The sequence below is a fragment of the Acanthochromis polyacanthus genome, chromosome 3 (assembly GCF_021347895.1).
Source record: "Acanthochromis polyacanthus isolate Apoly-LR-REF ecotype Palm Island chromosome 3, KAUST_Apoly_ChrSc, whole genome shotgun sequence".
Taxonomy (NCBI): Eukaryota; Metazoa; Chordata; class Actinopteri; family Pomacentridae; genus Acanthochromis; species Acanthochromis polyacanthus.
The window spans coordinates 24,297,151-24,323,674 of NC_067115.1; the positions used below are offsets into that span (position 1 = coordinate 24,297,151).

General features: G+C 39.8%; 3 protein-coding genes across 3 annotated transcripts; all 3 read left to right on the top strand.

Moving 5' to 3' along the window:
- Positions 1-2,132: 2,132 nt before the first annotated feature.
- Positions 2,133-3,986, top strand: LOC127533311 (GTPase IMAP family member 7-like). The gene has a single exon (XM_051945965.1). The coding sequence runs from the start codon at positions 2,133-2,135 to the stop codon at positions 3,585-3,587; it is 1,455 nt and encodes a 484-aa protein (XP_051801925.1). The 3' UTR covers positions 3,588-3,986.
- A 3,976-nt stretch (positions 3,987-7,962) lies between these two features.
- LOC110959287 (D(1) dopamine receptor-like) lies at positions 7,963-17,639 on the top strand. The gene has a single exon (XM_051946146.1). It carries the CDS (start codon positions 10,515-10,517, stop codon positions 11,886-11,888), a length of 1,374 nt encoding a protein of 457 aa, XP_051802106.1. The 5' UTR covers positions 7,963-10,514; the 3' UTR covers positions 11,889-17,639.
- A 3,653-nt stretch (positions 17,640-21,292) lies between these two features.
- Positions 21,293-26,060, top strand: LOC110946211 (intelectin-like). The gene is made up of 7 exons (XM_051945858.1): positions 21,293-21,373; positions 21,490-21,648; positions 21,815-22,062; positions 24,034-24,192; positions 25,140-25,257; positions 25,502-25,608; positions 25,704-26,060. Exons 1-7 carry the CDS (start codon positions 21,322-21,324, stop codon positions 25,845-25,847), a joined length of 987 nt encoding a protein of 328 aa, XP_051801818.1. The 5' UTR covers positions 21,293-21,321; the 3' UTR covers positions 25,848-26,060.
- The last annotated feature ends 464 nt before the right edge of the window (positions 26,061-26,524 follow it).

Below are 26,524 nucleotides of genomic sequence, written 5' to 3' on the forward strand. Positions count from 1 at the left end.
AGCATCAACACATCCTTTTAATGGGCTGTAGTTTAAAAAAGATTGTAGCAAAGCACATAACGCCACATGAAAGTAAAACTGGTGAAGCATAGTTTAATATCTGATTTTTGTAATGCATTTTTTCTGCAAGACATATGGTATTAGGCCTATTGCTTTCTGACAACATTTTTAGAAAATTCACTACAGAAACACTGAAGATTTCAATTTAAAACATATAATTTAATCAAAACAAGAGAACAGTGTAGAATACCAAAAAAATAACAAAAACAAGCAATCAGGTATTTACTGTACTCCTGCCATGATCATTTTAAAGTAAGAAATAACTTCTGGCAAACTGAATATTTCAAGCTGAAGTACATTATAGGTGTTCCCATTTTCACTCCAAATATATATCCTCCTAGATTCACAAAATGCCTTACATTGGACGTTATTTTAAAAGACTGCAATAATAAAGTCACAAAAGACCTCTGAATAAATGGCAGAACCATCGTTTGTGACAGTGAAATATCTGAAATCTACATTTATCCTTGTCTTATTGATCTTGTAGCACAAACATACAGGCAGCAGCTTGTCTGAAGTCTCAGCACATCATGAAAAAAACAAAAAAAACAGTCAATAGCTTGTCTGATTGGTTTCATCACGTGGACTAACCTTTGCCTCCATCTAGTGGAGTTTGTAAACAAAAACAAACTGTACAAACTGCTGTAATAACCCACACTTCAGTGTGTGTTAAGCAGAGTTATAAAAGAGTGACACTAAAGAAGACATTTATTTGACAGTTTCCTCTCTTCTTGAGACACCTACACCATATACACTTATGTTCAAAAGTTTGGGGTCACCAGACAATTTCATGTTTACCATGAACATTCACACTTTTATTCATATGCTAGCATAACTGCACAAGGTCTTTATAATCATCAGTTAGCCTTTCAACACCATTAGTTAACACGATGTAGCATTAGAACACAGGAGTGATGGTTGCTGGAAATGTTCCTCTGTACCCCTATGGAGATATTCCAATAAAAAACATCCATCCATCCATTCTCTATACACCGCTTTATCCTCACTAGGGTCGTGGGGGGTGCTGGAGCCTATCCCAGCTGACTTGGGTGAAGGCAGGGGACACCCTGGACAGGTCGCCAGTCTGTCGCAGGGCTACACATACAGACAAACAATCACACTCACATTCACACCTACGGACAATTTAGAGTGATTAATTAACCTCAGCATATTTTTGGACTGTGGGAGGAAGCCGGAGTGTCCGGAGAAAACCCATTAAAAACCAGCTGTTTCTATTTAAAATAATCATTTACCACATTAACAGAGTGTAGACTGTATGTCTGATTCATTCAGTGTTATCTTCATTGAAAAAAATGCTTCTCTTTCAAAAATCGGGACATTTCTAAATGACCCCAAACTTTTGAACAGTACTGTATGTTACGGCATACATTTCTAGCCATGCTCATGCAGACTTGTAGTCCGTTGTTCATCATGAGTCAGTTTGTCTGCGCTGCATGACATCAACAGTGACAGGAGACTGACAAGTGTATTGATCCCCACTTGTCCCTAAATGGCAACTGCTCAGGGTGTCAACAAGATAAAGAGACCCAACAATGGAATTGATGAGCCTGCTGAACTTTGATCACATTGACTTTAACTTATTCCCAAGGCTTTTCCCATATCTTTGTCTCAGCTGCACCATGACCCCATGCTGGAGTGTATATTCTCAGTGAAAAGACCTGCTGTGCCAAGTGTTTCAGAGACAGACTACTGGACTACAGTTTCTCCAGACAGATGGTTAAAAACCCCAGGATGATGATGGTGGTTAGAGTTCAGAGGAGGCTTTAGGGTCAGACACAGTCGCAGTGTTGGGATCTCTATAGAGCTGCAGTGTTTTCATTTGTTCCCAGTCTGTGGAAAATAGTGACCAGGAACATGTCATCCAGCACTAAGCAGCTGTCTTCCATCAGCTGTGCACGTAAGTTCTTTCTTTCTTTCTTTCTTTCTTTCCTTCCTTCCTTCTTTCTTTCTTTCTTTCTTTCTTTCTTTTAAGCTCATCACCATGTTTTGTCTCTTCAGACAGAAAGATGTCTTCCTCCACCACTGAGCTCAGACTAGTTTTGCTGGGAAAGATGGGAAGCGGAAAAAGTTCCACTGTCAACTCCATCTTGGATCGAAAGGTCTTTGACTTGAAGATCGGCAGCACCTCGGTCACCCAGCGTTGTCGCAGGGTTGGTGGAGAATTTCGTGGGAGACAACTGATGCTCCTGGACACTCCGGGGTTGGTGAACACTCATCAGACTCCACGGGAGGTGCAGAAGGAGTTGAGGAGGATTGTTAGCCTCCTCTTTCCAGGGCCCCATGCTTTCCTGATTGTTATTCAGATTGGGAGGTTCACCCAGGAGGACAGGGATGCGGTGCGGTGGATCAAAGAGGCAATGGACTCCCACGCTTTGAGTTTCTCTGTTGTGGTTTTTACCCACGGAGACCATCTGGATGGAGGGGCAACTGTGAAGCAATGTCTGATAGATGGGTGTGGAGACCTGGCTGAGCTGGTGGCCAGATGCGGGGGCAGGTATTGTGTCTTCAACAACCAGAACTCCAAGAACAGGGAGCAGGTGTCCGAGCTGCTGGCCTTGGTGGATGGCATGATGCAAGCAAATGAAGAAAGCTGTTACACCAGCAAACTGCTCCACAAAGCAGAGGAGGATCTGTGTCACCAGCTGCAGGAGGAGAAGGAGGAGGTGTTTAAAAAGAAGCAGGAGTATAAAAGAAAGGTCAAGACAGCTCAGCTAAAATGCAAGAGTGAAATGGAGGAGCTGAAGAAAAACCAGGAACTTGAGAAGGAGAAGGTGGAAAAACTGGCAAGAGATCAGGAGGGGACTTTTCGGCAAGAGAAGGAAGAGAATGACAGGAAGGAGGAGGAGGACAAGAGGGAAGTTCTGATAAAGTTTGAGAAACTTACTAAAAAGCTGGAGGAGCATGTTGAGCGGGAGGTGGAAATGAGAAGATCAATTGAGGAGAAGATCCAAAAGGATAAAGCAGAAAATGAAAAGACAGTGAAAGAGAAGGAACTTGAGCATATACAGAGGGAGCAGGCCATCAGGCAGAGGGAGGAAATGAAGAGAGACGCCTTGCAGAAGGACTTGGATAAACTCATCCAGAGATTGGAGGAGCAGAGCAGGAAGAAAAAACAAATGGAAGAAACGTTTAGACATGAGAGGGAGGAAAACCAGAGAGAAAGGTACTTACAGATGGAAAATCAGAGAGCGGAGAAGCGACAAACTGTGGCCCTTCAGCAGGAGTTACAACTCATCAAAATGGAGGTTGAGAAACAAAAAGTGACTGAAGAAAGCATCAAGAGCCAGCTGGAGGACAACCTGCGAAGAGGAAGAGAAAAATGTGACGAGGAAGAAATGTCAGCGTTGAAGAAGCCGTGTGACAAGAAGTGTTTGGACACAATTGTGAAGACGCCTGCAGAGAAACACAGCACAACGACAGCTGTGACCGGTTATGTGCAAGAGATGGGACTGTTGGGGCTGAACGTAGCTTTAGAGAGCATTGGAGCTCCCTGCTCTATACAATAGGAGCACAAACAGGTCACATTTATCTCTTGATAACTGTATGTCTTTCATCCATGTGTTTGCCATGACCTTATTTACTTCTTAATTCTTAGGAATGTAGCCTAAACATATGAATTGACTGTTAAATTGCTATTATTTGATCCAACCATGAACTCACAGCAATGGAAAGAAAATAAATTTATGCCCATTTGAAAGCAATTTCATTTCAACAAATGGATATAATTCCTTCGTGTGTCCTAAATCAGTAAAATGCACAAAAATAGTACAAAATCTCAAAAACGATGGAGATAATCTGATTATGAGCTGCCCGCCCTCTGCCTGGGACTGCTGTCTTTGTCTCCATCATCTAAATCTGTATTCAAACAAAACCCTTGTGCCATTAATAAACATTACTGTTTGTTATTTTAGACTTTTTTGTGCCGATGCTGTGAGTTTCTCTGTGCCATCTGGTTTTGTTTGCAGCCAAAAGGTTTGCTTTTATAGTACACCCTGTGTCTCTTTGAGAGAGTATGTGATGTGTGTGTGTGTGTGTGTGTGTGTGTGTGTGTGTGTGTGTGCATGTGTGTGTGTGTGCGTGTGCGTGTGCGTGTGTGCGTGTGTGCGTGTGTGCGTGTGTGTCGTTCATTGTGTTTGTCACTGAGTGCACTTGCATTACTCATGTTGTGAGGACAATCTGCTTACCCTGTGCTGACCTGCATCCCATAAAATCTTAAATCTTCACTATTGAGGTGAAGACTGGTTTGAGGGTTAGAGTTAGTGAGTATCAGTGCAATGTAATCTGAAGGGATGGAGACACCTGTTTGTGTGTATGTGTGTGTGTGTGTGTGTGTGTGTGTGTGTGTGTGTACTTGTTTCTGCTATACCGGTGGGGACTTTGACCTGACTATTTGCTATAAAGGTGGGGACTTGTCTTACGGTGGGGACCTAAAATGAGGTCCCCACGGGTGGCAACACCGTTTTCTTGGCCATATTGTTGTTAATAAAAAATGTAAAAGTGCAAAAACGTTTGTTTAGGGTTAGGCATTGATTTGGTGATGGTTAAGGTTAGGGTTAGGGTAAGGGTTAGGAGTTAGATATGAATGGGAGTCAATGGTAAGTCCCCACCGGTATAGAAAAACAAACATGTGTGTGTGTGTGTGTGTGTGTGTGTGTGTGTGTGTGTGTGTGTGTGTGTGTGTGTGTGTGTGTGTGTGCATGAGCGCTGTTGGCAGAGAGGATATTACATGTAGAATGTATTGTAAGCAGCAGGTAGAGGTGAAGCAAAACAATATTATTAGAATAAACTGCCCGAGGTAAAGCAACAAAACAACAACAACAATAATAACGGTAATGACAATAATAATATGATTAAAGAATATGTTGATATTTTGGGACTTTCTTAGCTAACTTACTTGACACAATAATGCCTTCTGGGGTAAATATGAAGCTACAGCCAGCAGCTGGTTAGCTTAGCTTAGCATAAAGACTGAAAATGAGAGGCAACAGCTATTCTGGCTCTGTTCAAATGTGAAAAATCCTTCTCGACTTGAGGAGTGCGCAGCGGTCGCCAGATGACCTCAGGGAAATGACAGGACTTCAGAAAGTTGATGCTATTTGTCTGGCACCAACCCTCCCTGTAAAACTGCACCAGGGATCAAATAAATAAGATAACCTGTGATTTTTAGTGCGGCTGGTAGAATAACTGTGTTACCTTCAGACAGATTCAGGCCGACTGCTTCCCCCTTGTCAGTCCAAGCGTCAAACTATGTCTTTAAACAAAGCAGAAACAGGGTTCTCTGTGCATCTTCCAGCAAACTGCAGCTGAAAAAGATGAAGAGGACACCACATTTCCAGAGGAGAAAAGGCAGATGGCTGACACTGATTAAAAGCCCCATATGGTAAAAATTCATTTTTACTGTGCTCTATGGTTGTCATAAAGTCAAGTCAAATGTTGTGTTTGAGTTCATATAAATTTCATCTGTAACTTCAATAAAATTATTCCAGATACATGAATTAGTTTATTCAGAAATGGTATCAGACTTTAAAGTCCTGTCAACACCCTAGAGCGTATGAATCCATTATATTTTAAGTATTCATGGAGTTCAGATGAAGGTTTGACATCGAAAAACATTATTATCTAACAAAAATATTATTTTAAATAGTCAGAATTTTAGAACAATGTCAGCTCAACTAGTCCTGATTTACCTGACATTTTCAGAGGTGTTTCGGAGAAGCATTTGGACATCATGATAACAAATAAATGACCATAGTCTGACCCAGAAGTTACAAATGCATTTATTTCAAAGATCTACAGGACAAATACTGATGAGAAGCACCAATTTGTATCAAGAGTTCAAAGATCTCTAAACATTTTGACAGAAAATACACAGAATTTGATCACTCCATTCTGGTTCATCTGTCAGGAAGAAACATTACTAACAGACTGGTTGTTTGTTTTGAGCCTCTCTGTTGTGAATCCATACCGTCATTAAAGCTGATCAAGAGTGCAAAAAAAAAAAGATGTTGAAAAATAAAAGAACATTTATGGAGAATACGCCACCCTATAGTAAATATTTTGTTAAAAATGTAATGCTCTTTATTATTATGTTTTTTTATGACGACAGTAACAGGTCACGTGATCACAGGTTAATTAGGGGGCTCACCTGTGGAATTATGGGTCAGACGCGACTTGTTGCACAGCAGAGGAAAGCCAGTCACAAAATAACCACGTTCTGCACCTTCCGAGAGGCGCACACTGTGAGTTTGTGATTTTTTAATAATATATTGCCGTTATTTGTTTCGTATTTATGTGTATTATTGGTCGTAGTGCTTTTACATGAACGTTTTGGTGCATTTGCTGTTGCGAGTCATCATTTTTGGACCCGTCTATCAACTGAGGCTAGCTGGAGAGTCCGTCTAATTAGTGGTACTTTCTCGGAAAAACTTTCAAAACAGCTGAACGATGTGTATTTGAAACATATGCTGGTTAATTTTTTGCGTTTTCATTTTTTTCTTTTGACAAAAGGGAGAAATATATGTTAAAAAGACATCTATATGATCCGTGGCCTTGATTTTATTGGACCAGTGGTTAGAGGTGCAATAGTAGAACGAATAACTTACAAATGTATAGACAGTTGTTTTTATAGCTTCAGTTTAAGCCGGGATTTTACTCATTTTAACAGCATTACGTAGGTGAGAAAAGAATATCCTATAGAAATGCTTTATCCTAAAAAAATGATGGACAAATTCTGACAACAAAAACTCCACATCACAGCACAGCACAGCACCAGTTTATTTGGATCAACAGTTAAAGGATCTCTCAACATTTTTGAACCAAATAGACTTTGACTCATTTCTAGTTGCATCAGTCAGGGATGAACACTGTTAAAGTTACCATTACCTCTCAGTAATATGACACAGAAACACACTTAAGGTAAAAATATTGGTGAATCACAGCTCTGATTACAGCCGCCCTGGATGTGACCTATAGTTCTGCAAAGACATATGATCCTTATCTGTGAAGACTGAAGTGCTCCAGAGCTACAAGGAGAACAATTGTTTGTTAGCCTCATAACCATTTAACCTTTGACATGTGATCTGTAAGCTGTTATGGAGGTCAAAACAACTAGTAAATATGATTTCTCCTGATTTGATTAAAACCAACCTGATCCCCAAACATGGATGTTAATTCCTGCTTACATGCATTGAGTCTACAAGATTAAAAGTGATTACAAGACTGTGATAATATCAGAACTTGCCTTTCCATTTCAAAATAACTTTTAAGAATAGTTTCTTCAGCATTTTGGCCTTCATTTGACAGCTGTTAGTAGTGGACAGAGAGGAAACCTGTTGCGAGACAAATGATCACTTCATATGACTCAGTAAAACACATTTTATGCCACAGAAATCCTTGTCCAGAGGTTAAGAAGCATAAACTGCTGCGCCCTTGCTGTGATTCCACTTAGAGACATTTTTTGCCCAGTTTCCATCTCTCACACAGCTCACTGCATGGACTTTGACTTCTGACTGAATACAAAACCAGATTTAAAGACTCTGGATTGATGAATATTCAGGACTCTCTTCAGCTGTCTGTGACCAGCCTTGTCCCAAGATCCTGAAACTGAGGATCATCTGTGGATGACCTGCTGCATCCTGCCTCTGTCTATGAAGATTTGGAGTTTGTTGGCTGCTGGGAGCCTAATGAAAGGAAACGTCAGGCCGCTCCACTAGTTTCAGCACCAAAGAAGACTTCTGCTTTCTTAGAGGTTATCAGCACATTGAAGAAGCAGACTGAGCAAACATCACTCTCAGCAGCTCCATGTGGTCCACATAGTGCTGCCGACAACATCACTCTCCCCAACAGTCAATGCTCTACTTCTAGTTTCCACGACTTCTCCCCAGATGCAGCCTGTCGTAACGTTCGTGTTCTCATTCCAGACTGCGGGTATTTCCAGGACAGACGTCCTGCTGCTGACTGTGACCCTGACAGTGTGATGAGGGCCTTGGTTGAAACATGTCTGCTGGGAGCTGCTGAGCAAGAAGGTGATGACACTGAGGAGACCACGGCTTGCAGAGAGGAGAGAGAAAACATCCATCAGACCATCAGTGCAGTAATGTAATTCACACTTTGCACACGCCTACATTGAATTTTAAAGACATGCGACACACATGCAGGTTTAATTGCATGAGGGGAAAAAATACTGACACTCAAGTTACGTCTCATAACCTTAAATTATTCACTTTTTCAGCAGGAAAATAATTTTAGATGAGTATGACTTAAAAGCAAATATTCCTGCATGTTGAATAACATAAAAGTTATTGATCCCTCACTGGGGAAATGTACATATCACAGCAGCTGGATACAGATTAGGCATGAAAAAAGCAGGACGGGAGGAATTACAACAGTACAGTAAGACTAGAAAAAATAGATATTATTGTGAAGCTGTCATAGAGAAAAGATTCCAGGCATGATAGAACTTCTTATCATGTAGCAGATTGGATTCTTTCAAATCTATTAAAGGTATTTGCTACAAGTACATGAATTTAGTAGTAATAATCCATGAAGATGTGCATTATGTTAAGAAAAGGTCACTTTTTGTGGGACTGTGTGGATTTTGAGAAGATGTGTATGTATTTAAAAAAAAAATCTGTGCATAGTCTAAAACATGTAAACCTAGTCTTTCTGTTTATTTTATTTTGTAGCATATATCAGTGTATAATTGAAGGTATGTGTGCATTCATGTTGTCCACCAGGTTTACATTGTCGTGGCAGCTAGTGTATGAGAAAAGCCCGTTGTTGGAGACGTTATGTTTCGGAGTGCTGTTTAGGATCAGTGGTGTTTATTTGTAGAGAAAAAGAAGTCGTCTGTTGAGAGCAGTTGGGATCCACTACATGTCAGTTTCATTGGAAAATTTCATTGTTTATATTCTGAACTCTAAATGTATTTTGATCTTTTATCTATGAAGCAGAAATGGCTTCTGTAGTAACTGTTTTTTTATGTGTATGTCATAAAATGAAAGCACAGTTTGTACTTCCACCGGAGCCCCTTTTTAACTGCATTTATTTTATTACAAAGCTACTTTAGATTTTTTTAATTTGTTATTGACATCGGTTTCACTGATGACACACATCAGTAAATTAATCAGTTTCAACTAGAATCCTCTTAAAACAAAATTGTGCCATTTAGGGGGTAAAATATATGATATGGAAGCTTAAAATCCCTAAAATTGCCTTTAGTTCCCTGTTTATGCTGGACAGAATATATGAAAATGTGTGTTGATGTGTGTGTTTAGTGTGATGTGTTTGTACTTAACATCCACATTTACATGCTAGATTTATGTTATGTTGTGCATAGCATGTTTAGTGGCTTATTGTGTGAGAACATTAAGACGATTAACAGAAGAAATGGAAATTCAGTAGACTTCCTTGGATGTTTGGGGTTTAAAAAAAGAGTGGGAGGAAATGGTAACAGTTCTGAGTAATACAAAATACTTTTCTCCTTTCAGTAATAGGTGATAATGTTAATCGTGCACCAAATGGATAATCGCACATTCAAAATCTAGACCTGTATTAGTAATTTCATAACAATAGATTTAAGAAATCATTCAAGTGAAATGAGTCAAACCAAATAGCCTCTGATAGAATATTAGGAAAAAAGTCTCATGGGTTGTTCACTATAAGATTGTGGATGAGTAAAAGATTGACTTCAGAAAATGAATTCTTAATGATCTGTGAACAGATTTACCCGTTTATTTTCCTTTTATTTTAACTGCACATGCATGTGGCATATATTCAGTTAAGTTTAGATTAAGTTTGGTCTTTCAGCTCTATTATATTACCCCATTCTCCCCTACAGTTCTAATATGCATTATCTGCTTTATTAGTAGTTTTCACCTTTCTTTGTCTTATTTTTACAGCTGACATTGTGTTCCATTTAATATTTAGTGCAATAATCTATTTGATTTAAATGAAGAGGAAGAACTGTGTCTTTGTTATGAAATCAAAGCATTCTTAATTGCCATTACTGTCATGTTTAGAGCAGTTTAAGTAAATCACTTTTGAGTTAAACAGAACCACCAATCAGAGGTGAGTGTGTTGAGTGAGATTTAGAAGAAATGGGACAAAAACATCGGGACAAGAGATGGAATATTAATGCGGAACGAAAGTGGAATTACATAGATGATTAAAAATGGCTCGACATGATTTCTGCTTTTCTCAAGTTTCAAACTTCTGTGCGCGTCTCGGGGCTGTGTGTCAGCGCTGAGTACCAGCTGGTGGTGCATGTGGTCCCTGAAAATCTGCTCTGCGCTCAGAGCAGCAGCAAAGACCAGCCCGACCGGAGCAGGACGCGCGATCTGCACCGAGAGCGACTGTTGAGCTTCGTGTTTTATCTCTTCTTAACAGGGATGGGTTACATTCTGGTCCTTTCAGTTTGACATGTGGACGGGGCAATGAATAACACGACCGGCTGGGTACCGGTCGGAGCCGGCAGCCGGGAAGAGTTACCAGCGCACCGGGTTTTAACGGGCTGCGTCCTGGCGCTGCTCATCGTTTGGACGCTTTTAGGCAACTTCACGGTGTGCGCAGCCGTTTACCGCTACCGGCACCTGCGCGCAAAAGTGACCAACATCTTCATCGTGTCTCTAGCTCTGTCGGACCTTCTGGTCGCCGTGCTGGTGATGCCATGGAAAGCTGTGGCTGAGGTGGCCGGTTTCTGGCCGTTTGGAAGCTTCTGTAAGACGTGGTTGGCCTGCGACATCATGTGCTCGACGGCCTCCATCCTCAACCTGTGCGTCATTAGCGTGGACCGGTACTGGGCCATCTCCAGCCCGTTCCGCTACGAGAGAAGTATGAACAAAAAGGTAGCCTCCGTTATGATTGGCGTGACGTGGACAGTGTCCCTGGTCATCTCCTTCGTCCCCGTGCAGCTCAACTGGCACCGGGCGGAGATCGGTGACCCGGCCGCGGAGGGTCTGGCGCACCAGGGTGGGAGTGTGGATGGGAGCTGTGACTCCAGCCTGAGCCGCACATACGCCATCTCCTCCTCCCTCATCAGCTTCTATATCCCCGTTGCGATCATGATTGTCACATACACCCGCATCTACCGGATAGCCCAGATGCAGATCCGGATGATATCCTCGTTGGAGCGGGCGGCAGAACACGCGCAGAGCTGCCGCTCGGACGTACCTGAACTGTTTCCTCACCTGTGCACGGAAATCGGTGCCAGCTCGTATCAGTCTCAGATCAGCCTTCATTCGGAGTCTCATCGTTCTAATCAGTCACACCGCGAGCTCAGAGTCTCCATCAGAAAAGAGACTAAAGTCCTGAAAACTCTGAGCATCATCATGGGGGTCTTCGTCTGCTGCTGGCTGCCCTTCTTCATCCTTAACTGCGCTCTGCCCTTCTGCCCCGGCCCGGGGGCTCCGGGGGCCCAGCGTGGCCCTTACTGCGTCAGTGAAAAGACCTTCGACGTGTTCGTGTGGATCGGCTGGAGCAACTCGTCCCTCAACCCGGTCATCTACGCGTTCAACGCGGATTTCAGAGACGCGTTCTTGCGCCTGTTGCGCTGCCGCGGACGTCGCTGCTTGGCGGCGGTGAGCGCAGCGGTGGAGACGATGATGGCGAGCAACGAGGCCGTGAACCCGAAGCGAGAGAGCCCGCTGAAGGTGAGGCTGGACGCCTCCTGTGTCACTAACACCAGAGGGAGTGAGGACAGCGGGAACACCACGATGACTGTGTTTTACCACAGAGGGACAACCTCAGAGCAGGTGATGGACACCGAGGACAGAAACGACAAGGACAGGCTGACGCAGATACCCATATGAGTGACATGGATCAGAGTAGACAGTTGAAGGGTCAGAGAGCAGATCCAACTCTGGTTGTACCGGAGAAGGAAAAAGCAAGATTGAAGCAGAAAGAAGTTTGCACTTTAGTAAGTCTCAGTCAAACATGCAGGCAATAAATCTACCTTAGGTGACCAAATACAGAACACATAGGCTATAAGCTCTGATTATGCCACATCTGAAAATCGTGTGATGTTGTTCTCTCTTCGGGTTTCATATTTGGGATAATTGTAGACAGAACTGGTGTTTAAGCGATAAATAGCTTCAGATTTAAGTACTACTATAAGTAAAAATACTCTAAAGCAAAATCAGTCTGCAGATACCGACTGCATTTTTGGTTGCTTCAGTTCATTGAAAATTAATTCGAATGTTGAACAGATACTTTCCTTCTTGCTTTACTTAGTCGATTCAAAACCGAGCTGTAGGAGCCTGCAGGATGGTTGGCGCCTTGAATCAGGCCTGGAGAGGTGCAGTCATTTCTCTCATTTTTAGTGAAAGTGGATGGATGCTAAAACGCAAAATTTGTCATTGCTGAATTTATTTTTTTTTAGCAAAGAAGGGAGAATATTTTTGCCCTTTTAACTTTTAAAAAACTATAATTTAGCAGACCAATGTACTTGTGAAGACAGGATCTTTTATTTTTTTTTGCAGTGTGACCATTCAAGGTCAAATATTAAGCTTTGCTCACTCCCTCTCCTCGCCCGGGAGAGAGAGATTTATCAGAGGTCAGGATTTCTTTGAATCTCTAGAAATGGGATTATATAACTAACTCACATTTGCACCCGTCAGCTTTGCATCTTGGTGGATGCACTGTGCACTCCATTTCCCCCCCTACCTCCTGAAAGAAACAATCATGAATAATTTGTAAAGGTTGTTCCTGCGAAAGATGCCCTGACCAGTGAGAACACTGAAGCTTTTACGGTGACAACACTCAGAAACATAAGATGTGATTCAAAGGTTGATGCAGGAATGGAGAAAAAACAACAGAGGCTTGCAGTCTCATATTCTGTTCTGCGATGAACTTTTTACATATTAACCTCCGGTAATTTTTGTTTAATGAGTCTTCCTTGTTGCTGTTAAATACGGAAGCCCGTCTTGTAACCTCAAGGAGCCACAAGCCTTAATGGAACCACTATGATTCCCATATTTTTTGTTCAGTATTGTACACTTTAAAGAAATAATTCAAGATTTTGGAAACTTTTCTGTTTCTTGCTGAGCATTAAATAAAGATTGATATCACTCATATTTAGTCTAGTAAATATCATGAACCAGCAACCAGAGAGCTGAGCTCAGCATGAAGAAGTAACACAATCTACTTACCGACTCCTCTAAAGTCACTCACCTGCTGTTTAAAGTATACAATCTGAAATAGTGCGGTGTCTTTGAGTCTTACTGTCACTACCAGGTTTCTAGGCAACAAGCCCAGACAGTAACTCAGTGTATCTGGCTAAGAATAGTCTGGAACTTATATAGCCACTGAAAAAAACACGATTTGTTGCTTTTACACTTTTTGTCGTATGGACTAAGCAAACATATCTTTGGACAGGGGCAGGCAACCTGATTCACTTATTGTACTCATGTTATTCATGTGTATGGTTAGTTTGTCAGACAATGTTGTTTATACAATCAGCATTACAACGATCCAGAGTAGCAGCGTGAAAATGGCTCTGAAGTGACTGCTGGTTTCAGTCACTATTTCACACTTGTTCTGTTGCCTGACAGCAGAAATAGAAGAATATTAAAGTGAAACAGCTTTATTGCTATAACAGCTATATTAGGAATGTGGCTGCGTTAAAATGTAGTAAATGTGAGCAGGAGAGAAGCAAGCAGATGTGAACATTGAAGGAATTTATGTTGCAAGGAAGCACAAATGATGACATGAAAACAAAGTAACCTACACACAGTCCTTGTTTATTCATGTCAAACTTGTAATGACTTTCCACCATTTCTGAATGATCGTTAATTTCCAAAGAGCTGTGGCCGTATGATCATAACTAATAGGAACAGTAGCCACATGAAGCACAATGTGGTGATACTAAGGTTCTTCATGCTCTTGTGGGGTAATTGCCATCAAAAAAGGACTCTAGCGTTCAAAAGTTTGTGGTCATCCAGACAATTTCCAATTTCATGTTTTCCATGAAAATTCACACTTTCATTCATATGCTAACATAACTGCACAAGGGTTTTCTAACCATCAATTAGCCTTTCAACAGCATTAGCTAACACAATGTAGCATTAGAACACGGGAGTGATGGTTGCTGGAAATGTTCCTCTGTACCCCTATGGAGATGTTCCATTAAAAATCAGCTGTTTCCATCTAGAATAGTCATTTACCACATTAACAATATCTAGATTGTATTTCTGATTCATTTAATGTTATCTTAATTGAAAAAAACTGCTTTTCTTTCAAAAATGAAGACATTTCTGAGTGACCCCAAACTTTTGAACGGTATTGTATGTAATCCACTGATAGATCCTTAGATGCTGGGAGTGCATATAGACTCTTGTATTCATTTTTTCAGCCAACAGCGAAACTTTTCTTTGCTTTGAGAGGCAGCTGCTCCTCCTGAATGGCTCACCTGGAAGCAGCAAGCAGTAAGGGGGCAGGATTAGTCAAACTTTGTGCTAGAAGAACATTGGCTCCTCTGTTGAAATGTAGCGACTGATAAAGCTCTTACTGCCATTTAAAGCTTGGAGGCTATCCAATAATGTATTTATACAGAGTATAAGCGTTTTTCTTGACACCCAAGGACACTTTACAAAAATCTACTTGTATGTGATAAGATTAATGGCAGAAATAAAAGTCTTTGTGTCTTCACAGATCATAACACTCACAACAGTCACTAGAGAAAAATAGATTTGTACCATATGGTAGCTATTAAAGCAATAGTTTGACATTTCAAATAGAACTAAACCTTAGATTATACATTGGGCCTGCTCAGAAACATTGCAGTTTCCTTTGCTATGCTTACGTTTGTTTTCATTAATGTTTCAAACCTGCCTCTTGAAAGGAATTAATGAACCAATCAGGATTTGTGACATACAGCTCCTACCAATGCCTTATTGAAATTTGTTGCATGTGTGCTAGCTTCTCTGTGAGACTCTGTGGCTTTGTGTATCACTGGAGAAGCATAATGAAGGCATTAAGGCTCATGTCTGTGGTAAAAATAAAACTACTGCATTCTAGCTCACATAAAGGCTGGAAGAGGAACTCTGTAGAAAAGGGTGAAGTTAAAGAACATTATTTTTGCGTTTTTGATTGTAAATGCATTTTAAAAAATGTTAACCTATTTTTTTTAATTTACAGCAACAATTAATAGCTAGTCTTGATGTCTAGTGGCAGTGAAAATATATGAAGTAAACACAGTTTATCTGTAGAGCCACCAGCGATAACATGTTTGTGTCTGTAATGCGGAACTTGGAAAACAGTCTATTGTGTAATTGTTTCCACAGGGGAAATAGGTGCATCTTTATGGTATTCGTGGTGTAATGGGCTTTTATCCTACATAGGACATCCATCAGCTGCAGGCGTGCAGTGTGTGTAAGAACAGTCACCATACCAAAGAAGATTAATTAAACAAAGGTCAAATACATTTTTTAAATGTGAGGATGCAGGCTACTGAGTTTGGAAAGTCTTCACAGATCTGACTGGAAGTCAGTTCATGGTAAAGAGATTACATCATTTAATAATGACTGACAAATGTCTCTCCTTATTTTATTCTTGTTTCACCCAAAAGGAGCTTATTGCATTAACATTCCTACCAGGGTATTTTGCAGAGGGAAGCTTTTTGTGGGCCACACCTGCCCGCATTCAATGTGTCAGACTAAAGTGAGCCCTCGAGGCTGCAGGAAAATCAGAGCAAGTGAAGACGAGAGAGCGTTTCAGAGGGAAGTTTTAATCGATTTGTGTGGTTCAGGTGGGAAAATTCATCTAACAAAGGTGACTTGTGTCCTGAGGCCTCAGCATACAGGGAATTTTAAGTGGGGAGTGAGCAAATGTTACTTACAAATAATATTCATATTAAATAAGTTTGGCCAGCCATGGGCAAATGACATGTTTTATCGATTTTTTTTTTTTTTTTTTTTTCAAGTAAAGCGAAGAAAATGCAGCCTTTGCAGCAAGCAGACATGACAAATGAGGCCCTTTTTAAATGTTAATTCACTGTTACTTAGAAAAAAAATAAACAGTAATTGTGACAAAGTGTACTCCTCTGCTTGTTAAGCCTGAGAACTTCATTGTTAGGCAGCACTACCAAATATTTTCCAAGAATAAAAACAAGAGTTAAAGGGAACTCTGGAAAAATAAAGTTACAGTAAATTTGTGTTGCACAGTTTTCTTGTATAATTTCTTGTTGTTGACCTTGGGGCCATCTTATTTCAATCTCTTAGGCCAGTTTTCCAGAACTTCTTGACTTGTGACTCCTTGAAATGAAGCAATGTTGATGCAATTTCTATGTATTGCAGCCCCTTTACAATTTGTATTGCAAAACAAAGATTTGATCTTCTTTCCTATATCACATGACCACTCAGATTTATCCTGTCGATCCCCTGAAACAGTCACAGCATCTAGATTGTTAATGCATACATGTAGAATGAATCTGAATGAAATTGATGTATAATCACATCAGTTTGTAGGTTCTTTGTACCTATCCATTCAGTCTGATAAGACATGCCTTTAGAAACTTAAATTTGATGGAAAAGTTGTTTTCCAAAGTTAAAACGAACAAAAAAAAAATCATCTTGCAAATGTCCATATTAGAATGTGCATGTATGTCAAATACATAGACTGCGATCTATATTTATTTTCTCTTATCCAGTTGGCGAAATCTTTTGTCTGAATCTGAAAGACCTGATAATCCCCTTTGGTCTCATTTAGGCATCAGATCATGTTGTTACATTATTTGCTGCAATAATCCTCATACTACAGAGAGAGAGGTCCATGGTCTCTGCATTACTACAGATTCATGAGGAAAACAGATTTACAGCTTTACTTACAATCATGTCAACATGAATCTTATATCCTATTTGTTCTTTGTATTTTGTGTTTGGGAACTCCCTGAGCAAGTCTGACATGTAAACACTGTATATTGTGTGAAAGAATTAGTTCAGACAAGACTGAAAAAGGAAAAAGCAGAGGAAAGTGTGAGGATGTTTGTGTGTGAGAGTAAACTCTGAACTACGAATGAAAGTAAATGAGGATTTAGGGGTGAAATGTGGAGATTTTTTGGGTCGGGGGAAATCCAAGTGCACAGAAAAGTTACTGGGACACATACAGAGAAGGAAAAAGTTGCTCAGCAGCAAACCAAATCAGATTTAGCACTCCCTTTAGTGAACATTAACAATTATTGCTATTAGCCATTCTTACATTTTATATTTTGACCAACAAAGTAGATTGTCTCACCAGTAAATAATAATTTTGACATATGTTGCAGACACACAGAAGACATCATTGCCTCACTGTATTTTCTAACGTTATAATTCACTTATCAAGTCATTTCTACAAAATTCAAACTATAGAGTACAAAGACCTAAAGAGGCTATCTGTTGTTGTAGATTATTAGTATCCATGTGTACGGAATTCTGAAAGCTCAGCATCTAAACCCTTGTAAGTGTTGTAATATGTGGGAGATTAGATGTTGGGCCTCATGACGGATAAAATGAAAATTCATGGATTTCACAAAACACCAGAATGTGAACTGGATTTAAAACAGCTGTAGAATAAAATACAAATATTGTGACAAAACTGTAATTTCTTAGATGGCTTTGTGCTTTTTTTTTAAATAACATCATAAAAACTAAATATTATAGACCTAACCAGCTTTACACATATTTATAAGTAAAAGCAAACATTTAGAAAATCCACCGTAATATCTAGGTTTTTACACACTCAAAGCGTCCATCATAGTCACCATGCAAGAACACATTAAAGATACAAGTTCACATAATGGATTCGATTTGTTGTCATTTCAACACAGGGAAGGTGCCAGAAATAGCTCTGAAGGGCCTGAATAAAGCAACAGTGAGGGAGAAGGAAACTCAAAGACGGAAGGGCACAAAGAAGAAGTAAAATACTTTATTAAAAGGAAGTAAGCATTTCAAGCAGACAGCCACATGTGGTCGGTGCAGCTGCACACAGCTGGCTGCCACTTCTCATTCCTGCTGCTGTGTGAAGCAGTTGAATTATTAGTGAAAGCCTGCCACCCCACTCTCTCCGTGTCCTTCTGAACTCTAAAAATAGACCTCAAAGAGAGGCACAGGCTATGAGGAAAACAGTGGAGTTATGTCTTCCTGGTCAGAGAATGAAGCTGAAGTATTTGAGAGGAGAGTGGAACCTAGTGGCAGAAAACAGACATTACATTCACTAAGCTGTGTTGGAGGATTTGAGCAAAGAACCGACACAACAATGTGTAAATGCAACTAGATGTAAAAATAATGTTGTGATTAATTCAGCAATATGGAAAGTGAAACGGAAAGAATTTGTCTGTGCAGAATTTAACATAAACAGCCACCGGCCTTGACATTTAGAACTGAAAGCAGGATATCATCTTATCAAGGAGAGCAGCAACAATAACCTCAAACTGTGGACTGTAGTTGATGATTAAAGCAGACAGTCTCTTACCGTCAGCCTGGTTTGACTGTAAACTTTCTCACTGACATGTGATCACAACACACATGTATTTTTCTGCCAATGAACTACTCCAGTTGTAAAGCAGATGTTTTTAGGCCACAACAGATCTTTAGGAGACAATAAGTTATAATTAAATATTATAATTTTTTTTATTTGAAAACTATTTGTAATTGATTATTTATTTTTGACTGAGGGTGGTCACAAATACTCCTTCACTGTCCCAGACTATTTTTCTCTGCAATTTCTGACTTTTGTCATTGTCCTGCAATGGCTTTACATGTTAAATGTCCTTGGGGCAGTACAAGCTTTAATTCACCAACTTCTATTTTTAAAGAAAATTACACTGAGTTTACTTTTTTATTCTTGAAGATTGGAGAGATCCAGGTTTTGATATATTTTTAGTGAAAGGGTTACCACAAGATTTGACAGCTGTATGATCATTTTTTGAAGGTACATTAGGAAAAATGTATAGAGGGAGCCAATGATTACAGCTACACTCTTACTTTGTTATCAAACAGAAACTGTGCTATCCAGGCTAATTTGAAGAATCTAAAATATAAAACATGTTTTGACTTATTTCACACTTTTTGTTTACTGCATAGTTCCATATTAGTTCGTTTTGATGCTTTTAGTGAGAATATACAATGTAAATAGTTTGCACAACTGATGCTTCCAACCCCATCAAGAAGGCAAGAAATTCCACAAATTAACCTTGACAAGGCACAACTGTGAAGTGAAAACCATTTCAGGTGAAGCTCATCCAGAGAATGTCAAGCGTGTGTAAAGCAGTAATCAAAGCAAAGGTTGGCTATTTTAAAGAATCTAAAATATAAAACATGTTTTGGCTTATTTCACTCTCTTTTGTTAACTACATAATTCCACATGTGTTCATTTATAGTGTTGATGCCTTCAGTGAGAATCTATAATATAAATCATCATGAAAATAAAGAAAAAAACATTAAATGAGAAGGTGTGTCCAAACTTTTGACTGGTAGTATACAAAAAGATGTCACCACTAATGTGCATATAAATTCCTTAATGTACTTTGCTTTCCCACATCCTTCCTATCTATCGTTCTTATTACTAAATTGACTGTATTTTCCCTGACCGTCTGCCCAGGTTGTATCCTGCCTCTCACCCACTGTCAGCTGAGACAGGCTCAAGCCCCCTGAGACCCTCTACAGGATACAGCAGGTTTTGCTAATAGATGAATATACTGTACTATATTTTAGTTACCCAGACTGAGATTACAAAGAACCTTTAGAAAAACCCAGAACTGCACCAAGGCGAACATTAATCATTAAAATCCTTCGTTCAAAGTGTTGCTTTCCTTGTGAAACTATTCTCTCTCAACATCATTTACTTTAGTGTTTCCTGAAATGTTCTATTTCCTGGTTGGGAAAAAACTGGCATAAAGTGTCTCAGTATGGTGTTGCACCAACACGTGCCACCAGATCATCTTTAATGCACTTTGCCCTTTGGCAGACACAGTATTATCATCATTAAACTATTCAGTGCCACACGTGACCTAGAAACAGTATTGTTGTATTTCTTGGAAGAAACCACACCCTTTAGGACATAATTGCTTCCTCATAAAATTGACCTGATGACACAGAACAATTTTTTTATTGATTTTCAGGTTCTTTTCACAGTAAAGGGACAAATGAACCCAGAACATGGCAGCAGAATGCCCCCCACAATAACAGAGCTACCAGATCCACTCACTGTAGAGGTCCACCATTCAGGTTTGTTTTTTCATTTGTCAACCTGACTTCAGAAATGAAATGTTAAGTAGGACACAATGTTTTATTACTGGCTACACGTGGGTCATTGAGATCATGTAGTCGTTAAGTGGGTGGTAAATAGTAGATTGTGAGCATGACGTTTGATGAAAAGAAGAGTCCAAGCAAGATAAAGACCTTTGGGATCTTTATGATTATATATATATGGCTACCAAAACTCACAGTAAACAACACGGACTGTGTAGATGTGAAGTAAAGTGCTGAGTGAGAACTTCCATCAATACTTCCTACGGTTGAAGAAGCAGGTAAGAAATAGACCTTAATTTAAGAAAACGTGATAGTGGTATAACACTTGTAATTCAGCCCTGTTTAGTCTTAACTCACTGTCAGAGTTATGTGGCTGATTGTTCTCATTTCCAGTTGCGTTTTCAGAATTCTGGAAATCATTTATTGTCTGAAATCATTCATAGCATAAAGCTATAAAGAACAGTATTTAACAGTGGGAGGATGATACTCTTGCAGTTACTGTGATTTTTGCATCAGGTTTGAATTATTTTCTCGAACCAAATGCGGTACTCAGGACACATAGTGTAGAGATGCGGATATTGATTTAAGGATCATTTATTGTCAGTTTTTTGGTCTTTGTTGGTGGTGATGGAGGCTGGGTCAGGAACCGAGGAAGAAGGTTCCAGGATAAATCCAGGAATGTCTGTGGGTTGGTTGGTAGAAGAGGTGTACCATGTAGAGGCTGCCAGAATGTGTGAAGCAGAGAAGCTCCAGACTTGAACCTCAGACACAAGAAGTAGCAGAGTCACTTAAACCTCAAGAGAAACTCCAGAAGAGGAAATGCTGAGGTTGGCTGAGGCGATGCTACCACATGTATGGGTAGACTGATCTGGAAGCGACTAGAGTTGAGATGAAGTTTTATTGAATAGAATACTGAAAACAGACAAGACGCATGAAAGAAAAAAGTGAGTGACAATTTGTTTACATTTATTCATATATTTTTACAGACATGCTATGCCAAATTCTCTCATGGTTGCTGATGTTGGCATTAGTGGAACACTCATATTCTGCAGCTGTGTCTTTTCAGATTGGTAAAATACAACACATACACAAAACATTTCCTGTATTTGCTCATTCACTGTGTCTTTCCGATGTGCATCATTACAATTAAACTTTCTTATTTTATGAAGTCTGGCTTTTATTTCAGAAAACTTGGAGCTCAATCACAGGGACACTGTCAGGAATGTTAATGAAACCCAGTGGCTCACCAGGACAAGCTTTGCACAACTGGAGAAGCTGAGAAACAGATTTGATTATGTTGCAAGGAGCTGTAAAGACATCAGAGACAGATATAATGAACAAGAAGGTAAGTGGGCCGAGTCTGTAGGAGATATTTCTGTATGTAATAAAAATGAAAATCTTATATCAATTCAGTGTATTTTAGTTGCTTCAAACATGATCTAAAATATTTTGGCATGTAGCTCAAGCTGATGACCCAAGAATCAAAACAATATGTACTATCATGTTTCCAGATGGGTTGTACTACCTGACCACAGCCGATGGCATGGTCTATCAGACTTTCTGTGACATGACCACCGCTGGAGGAGGCTGGACGCTGGTGGCCAGTGTCCACGAGAACAACTTTAATGGACAGTGCACAGCAGGTGATCGCTGGTCCAGTCAACAGGGCAGCGATGCTAACCTGCCAGATGGAGAAGGGAACTGGTCCAACAGAAACACATTTGGAACAGCAGAGGGCGCCACTTCTGATGATTATAAGGTATATGGTAAATTTGGGACCTATAATAGTATCTACTAATGTGGGTAAACATTGTAGGATCAACTCCACCTTTGATTCTTTGTCCTGCAGAACAGACTGCAACAAAAGTGACATGTGCATAACTTTCTATGAGGCATTAGTCACTGGAAGAGTAGAAACAGCACCTTCTACTGTGGTCAGTAGAAGGTGCTGCACAGACATCAGTGTTATTGCACTTTCACACCCAAGCTCATATTTCACCTCTATGGGTCTGCAAAGCAGTTCCCTAATGATGTTAACAGATTGTGAGAAGAAGTTTCTTTTTGACTGAATGTTGTTATTAGCATTTTATAGTCGATGTATATTCTACAGTGCTGTGAAAAAGTATTTGTTGTTTTCTGTTTTTCCATATTTCTCACACTTAAATGTTCCAGATCATCAAATTAATATTTATATTGATTTAATAGTTGAGAGAGGTAACCCACAAAACACAAAATTTAGTTTTTAAGTCATGATTGATGAAAGATTTATTGAAAACCTGTATCACACATGTAACAAAGTAACCCTAAACCTAAAAACTGGTTGTTCTCTTGGCAGCAACAACGGCAGTTAAATGTCTGTTACAGTTTGTGATCAGTCTTTTTCATGGCCTTGGAGGAATTCTGGTCCACTCTTCTAAGCAGAATAGTTTTAGTTCAGTCACATTAGATGGTTTTCAAGCATGAACTGTCCTTTAAAAAGTTTTTTTGGAGCCATTCAATTCAGACTTGTTTGTGTGCTTTGGGTCGTTGTCTTGCTGTACAACTAATCTGTGTTGAGCTTTACTGTAGGTCTTGAACTGATATTTGAACATTGTCTAGGAGGATCTTCTGACATAGAGCAGAATTCATGGCTCCATCACTAATGACAAGTCATCCAGATCCTCCAACATCACACTTCCACCACCATGTTTCACTGCTGGTATTATGCTCTTGTTCTGCAACGCAGCATTAACTTTACACCAGAACTAATGGAGTCTCCCAAAAAATCCACCTATGACTCATCAGTCCAGAGGATGTTATCCCAAAAATCTTGGGGCGCATCCAGCTCAGACCAGCTTGTCTTGTAGGTCAGGAGTGGTTTGATCCTTGCATCTCTCCCATGGAGGCCATTCTTGCCCAGAGTCTTCCTTTTTGTGGAATCATGCAAATGAACCTTAGCTGAGGAAAGTGAGGCCTGCAGATATTTTAATGTTCATCAAGGTTCCTTTGTGATCTCTTGGATGAGTCGTCACTGTGCTCTTGGAGAAATATTGGTCATTGATCCACTCCTGGGAAGGTTCATTGTTACTTCTTCGTTATATGTATGTTGTAAGCCGTTCCACTAGGGGGCTCTATTACTCCTGTGGCGAATGTTCTTGTTCAAGTGAGTGACAATGTTGCAGTCGTGTGTCACGAAGTTCTACATGCTAGAGGCAAAATAAATTTTCCTGAACTTAATATGAAGTGACCTTTAGAACTAACATTCATCACTGTTCAATGTTTTCTCCATTTGTGGATAATTACCCTCTCTGTGGTTCTCTGGAGTCCCAGGACCTTAGCAATAATTTTGTAACCCTTTTCAGACTGAAAAATGTCAATGATTTTGTATCCGTTCTTGAGTCTCTTTATAACGTGGCATCATGTGCAGCTTTTTGAGATCCTTTAGCTACTTCACAATGCCAGAAGACAGGCTCTGTTAAGTGATGTTTAGGTTCAACAAGTATGACAGAAATCATACCTGGGTGTGGCTGGTGAAATGGGTAGCATTTTTTCTTCAGTAAATGAAATCTGCCTTCAGAAACTGAATTTAGTATTTTCTTGGATTATCTTTGTCTTTTATTCAAATCTACAAAAATAGAAGATATCTGTACGGGAACACATACTTTTTCACTGCTTTGCAGGTGTGACAAGTTTTGGAATCAAGACAGACAACTGAGTGCTGAGTGAATCAACAATGTGTGTGTGTTGACAGAATCCAGGTTACTATGATATATCAGCACAAGATATGTCTGTGTGGCATGTTCCCAACAACTTTCCACTGAAGCACTGGAGCCTGGCATCCATCCTCCGCTACCACACTAACAACCGCTTCCTCAGCCTGTATGGGGGGAACCTCTTTGAGCTCTTCCAGGTAAATGAGTTATTTGAATTACAAGCGTAGATCCAGACACTGCTGAATGTTTGATGTTTGTGACAGCAGATGACACCAAGGTGAAAAGCTGTTTGTTGTTGCATATACAGTTTTCTTCAGTTTTGTAGAATCACATTTTCTAATTCGCTAAATCACAAATTGTGGAGTTTATTCTGCTTTTCTTCAGTTTTTTTGTACCTGGAACAACAAACAAAAAACAAATGCTGCATCCACTAATTCTCAGGTAGACAGCAACCCCATCAACAATGAAATGAAACGCGTTTAGATGCAAGCAGCACTTAAGGGGCCAAAACATTCAGTCCCTACAGCAGCTTGATCTGTTTTATGTCAGCTGACAAAAATAACAAGATGATTAAAGGGGAATTCAGGATCTGCAGATGAGCAGATGTCTATAGTAGTACGTTACTTTTGAAGTTTTTCTGACATCCCCAATACACTTATTAGATGTAACATTATGACCACCTGCCTATGAGTCTACCAGACAGTTTTATGGACCAAACCAAGAGGTAAGAAGCTCACGTAGCAAAGGAAAACAAAGACAGTAAAAACCTATGTCACCATCATTGGTGGATGCTGATGTCAGTCTAGATTAATGTCTGGGACCATAAATTATACACTGATCAGGCATAACATTTTGGCCATCTGCCTAATATTGAGTTCGCTCTGTCCAGTATGACTGTGATTGGCTTAAAGAAATGCAAACAAGGCAGACAGTTTTCCCCTTTATAACAGAACGGTACAAAGGTGCAGTGAGGTCATTCTGTACTGCAGTATGATCTGACTGTTCAAGGCTAGTATGGACATAAATAACTCAATGACACCAAGACTCAGACTCAGCCTGAATTTTCAGTGTGCAAATATGCAACAGTGATACAAAAATCATTATTTGAATGAGTGGTCATGATGAGATTGTTGCATTTTTCCAGCAATATCCAGTGAGATACAACATTGGTTCATGCAGTGACAGAGGGCCAGCCTTTCCTATTGTGTATGACTTTGGAAACAAGGAGTCCACCAAACAGTTGTATGGACCAAATACAAGAGGTAAGAAGCTCACGTAACAAAGGAGAAAGAAGACAATGAATTATTTTGTCACCATCATTGATGGATGTGGATGTCAATCTGGATGAATGTCTGGGACCATGAATTATGTATTTGGTAAACAAATGTTATGTATAATATTTTTTTATAAATAAGAGAATTATCTTCTAATTATTAATTTGCTGAGAATGTCCTAATGAACTGTTCTGCTTACAAAGGTTGTATGTTTTTTCTTTTTATATAACAGCGGAGTCTGAACCAGGATTCCTCACATTTAGACCAATAAACTATGAACGTGCAGCCATGGCTATCTGCTCTGGGGTCAGGCCAACTACAGGCTGTAACACTGAACATGTGAGTCTCAATCCATTATCAGACTTTTGCTGTCAGTGAGGAAACACAAGAAGTGATGCCAGCCTGACAATCCTGTTTTTTTTGTGTGTCTCCAGTATTGTATCGGAGGAGGAGGGCATTTCCCTGGACATTTGTGTGGGGATTTTTCATCTTTTGACTGGGACAGACTGAAGGGGGGCACTGGCTGGAGCGCCTCCAAAGAGATGCGTGAATCTGCTGTCTTACTGTTTTACCGCTAAAAGAACCATTTGTATAATCTGTGTATTCACAATCCCACATGTAGCCAGTCAGACTTAATTGTTTATCTTTTAATCACAGTGTTTTAATATTTCAGAGAACCTTCTGCTTTGTAAGAACAGATCGGTATGATGGTGAAATTGTCTCCTGTAATTAAGCCACACACCAGTAGATGGTGATGCTGAACTGTGCATTCAAATAAAACATGAACCGTTTGGCTTGTTGGACTTTTTGCCATCTTTGCCTTTACCCTATGGAGGCACCATTTATCAGCCATCCTATAATCTGAGTACATCTTCATCTCCTCGATGTGTGTTTGCAACGACTCAAAGCAACCAGTTTTGTCATCCTCCATGCACATTAAGGTCTTTCAGAACCCTCAGCTCAAGATTGTTGTCTGATTCTCTAAGATTTGTTATGTTTATGTCCAGGCCTTCAGACATGATTTAGAGCTCAGCTGTGTTTCAGTGTTTTTTTTTTTTTTTTTTTTAACCATTAGAAAGATCCAATGAAAGACAGTATTTGTTGGACTATTTTCAGTTGATGATTACTCAAAACATAACATTACTCAAAAACAGGATAACGCTTTGGATGATATTTTCAGGGAAGGTCACAAATGACACAAGGACCAAGTGATTAGATTTTGGCAGTGATACAGCTGATAGTCTGGATACACGGA

Excerpts from the sequence above, each read along its gene's own strand:
- LOC127533311 (XM_051945965.1), top strand. The coding sequence starts at position 2,133 with ATGGGAAGCGGAAAAAGTTCCACTGTCAACTCCATCTTGGATCGAAAG.
- LOC110959287 (XM_051946146.1), top strand. The coding sequence starts at position 10,515 with ATGAATAACACGACCGGCTGGGTACCGGTCGGAGCCGGCAGCCGGGAA.
- LOC110946211 (XM_051945858.1), top strand. The coding sequence starts at position 21,322 with ATGTTGGCATTAGTGGAACACTCATATTCTGCAGCTGTGTCTTTTCAG. Across the intron at positions 21,374-21,489 it reads AGCTGTGTCTTTTCAGATTG|AAAACTTGGAGCTCAATCAC; the intron begins GTAAAATACAAC and ends CTTTTATTTCAG. Across the intron at positions 25,258-25,501 it reads GTATGGACCAAATACAAGAG|CGGAGTCTGAACCAGGATTC; the intron begins GTAAGAAGCTCA and ends TTTATATAACAG.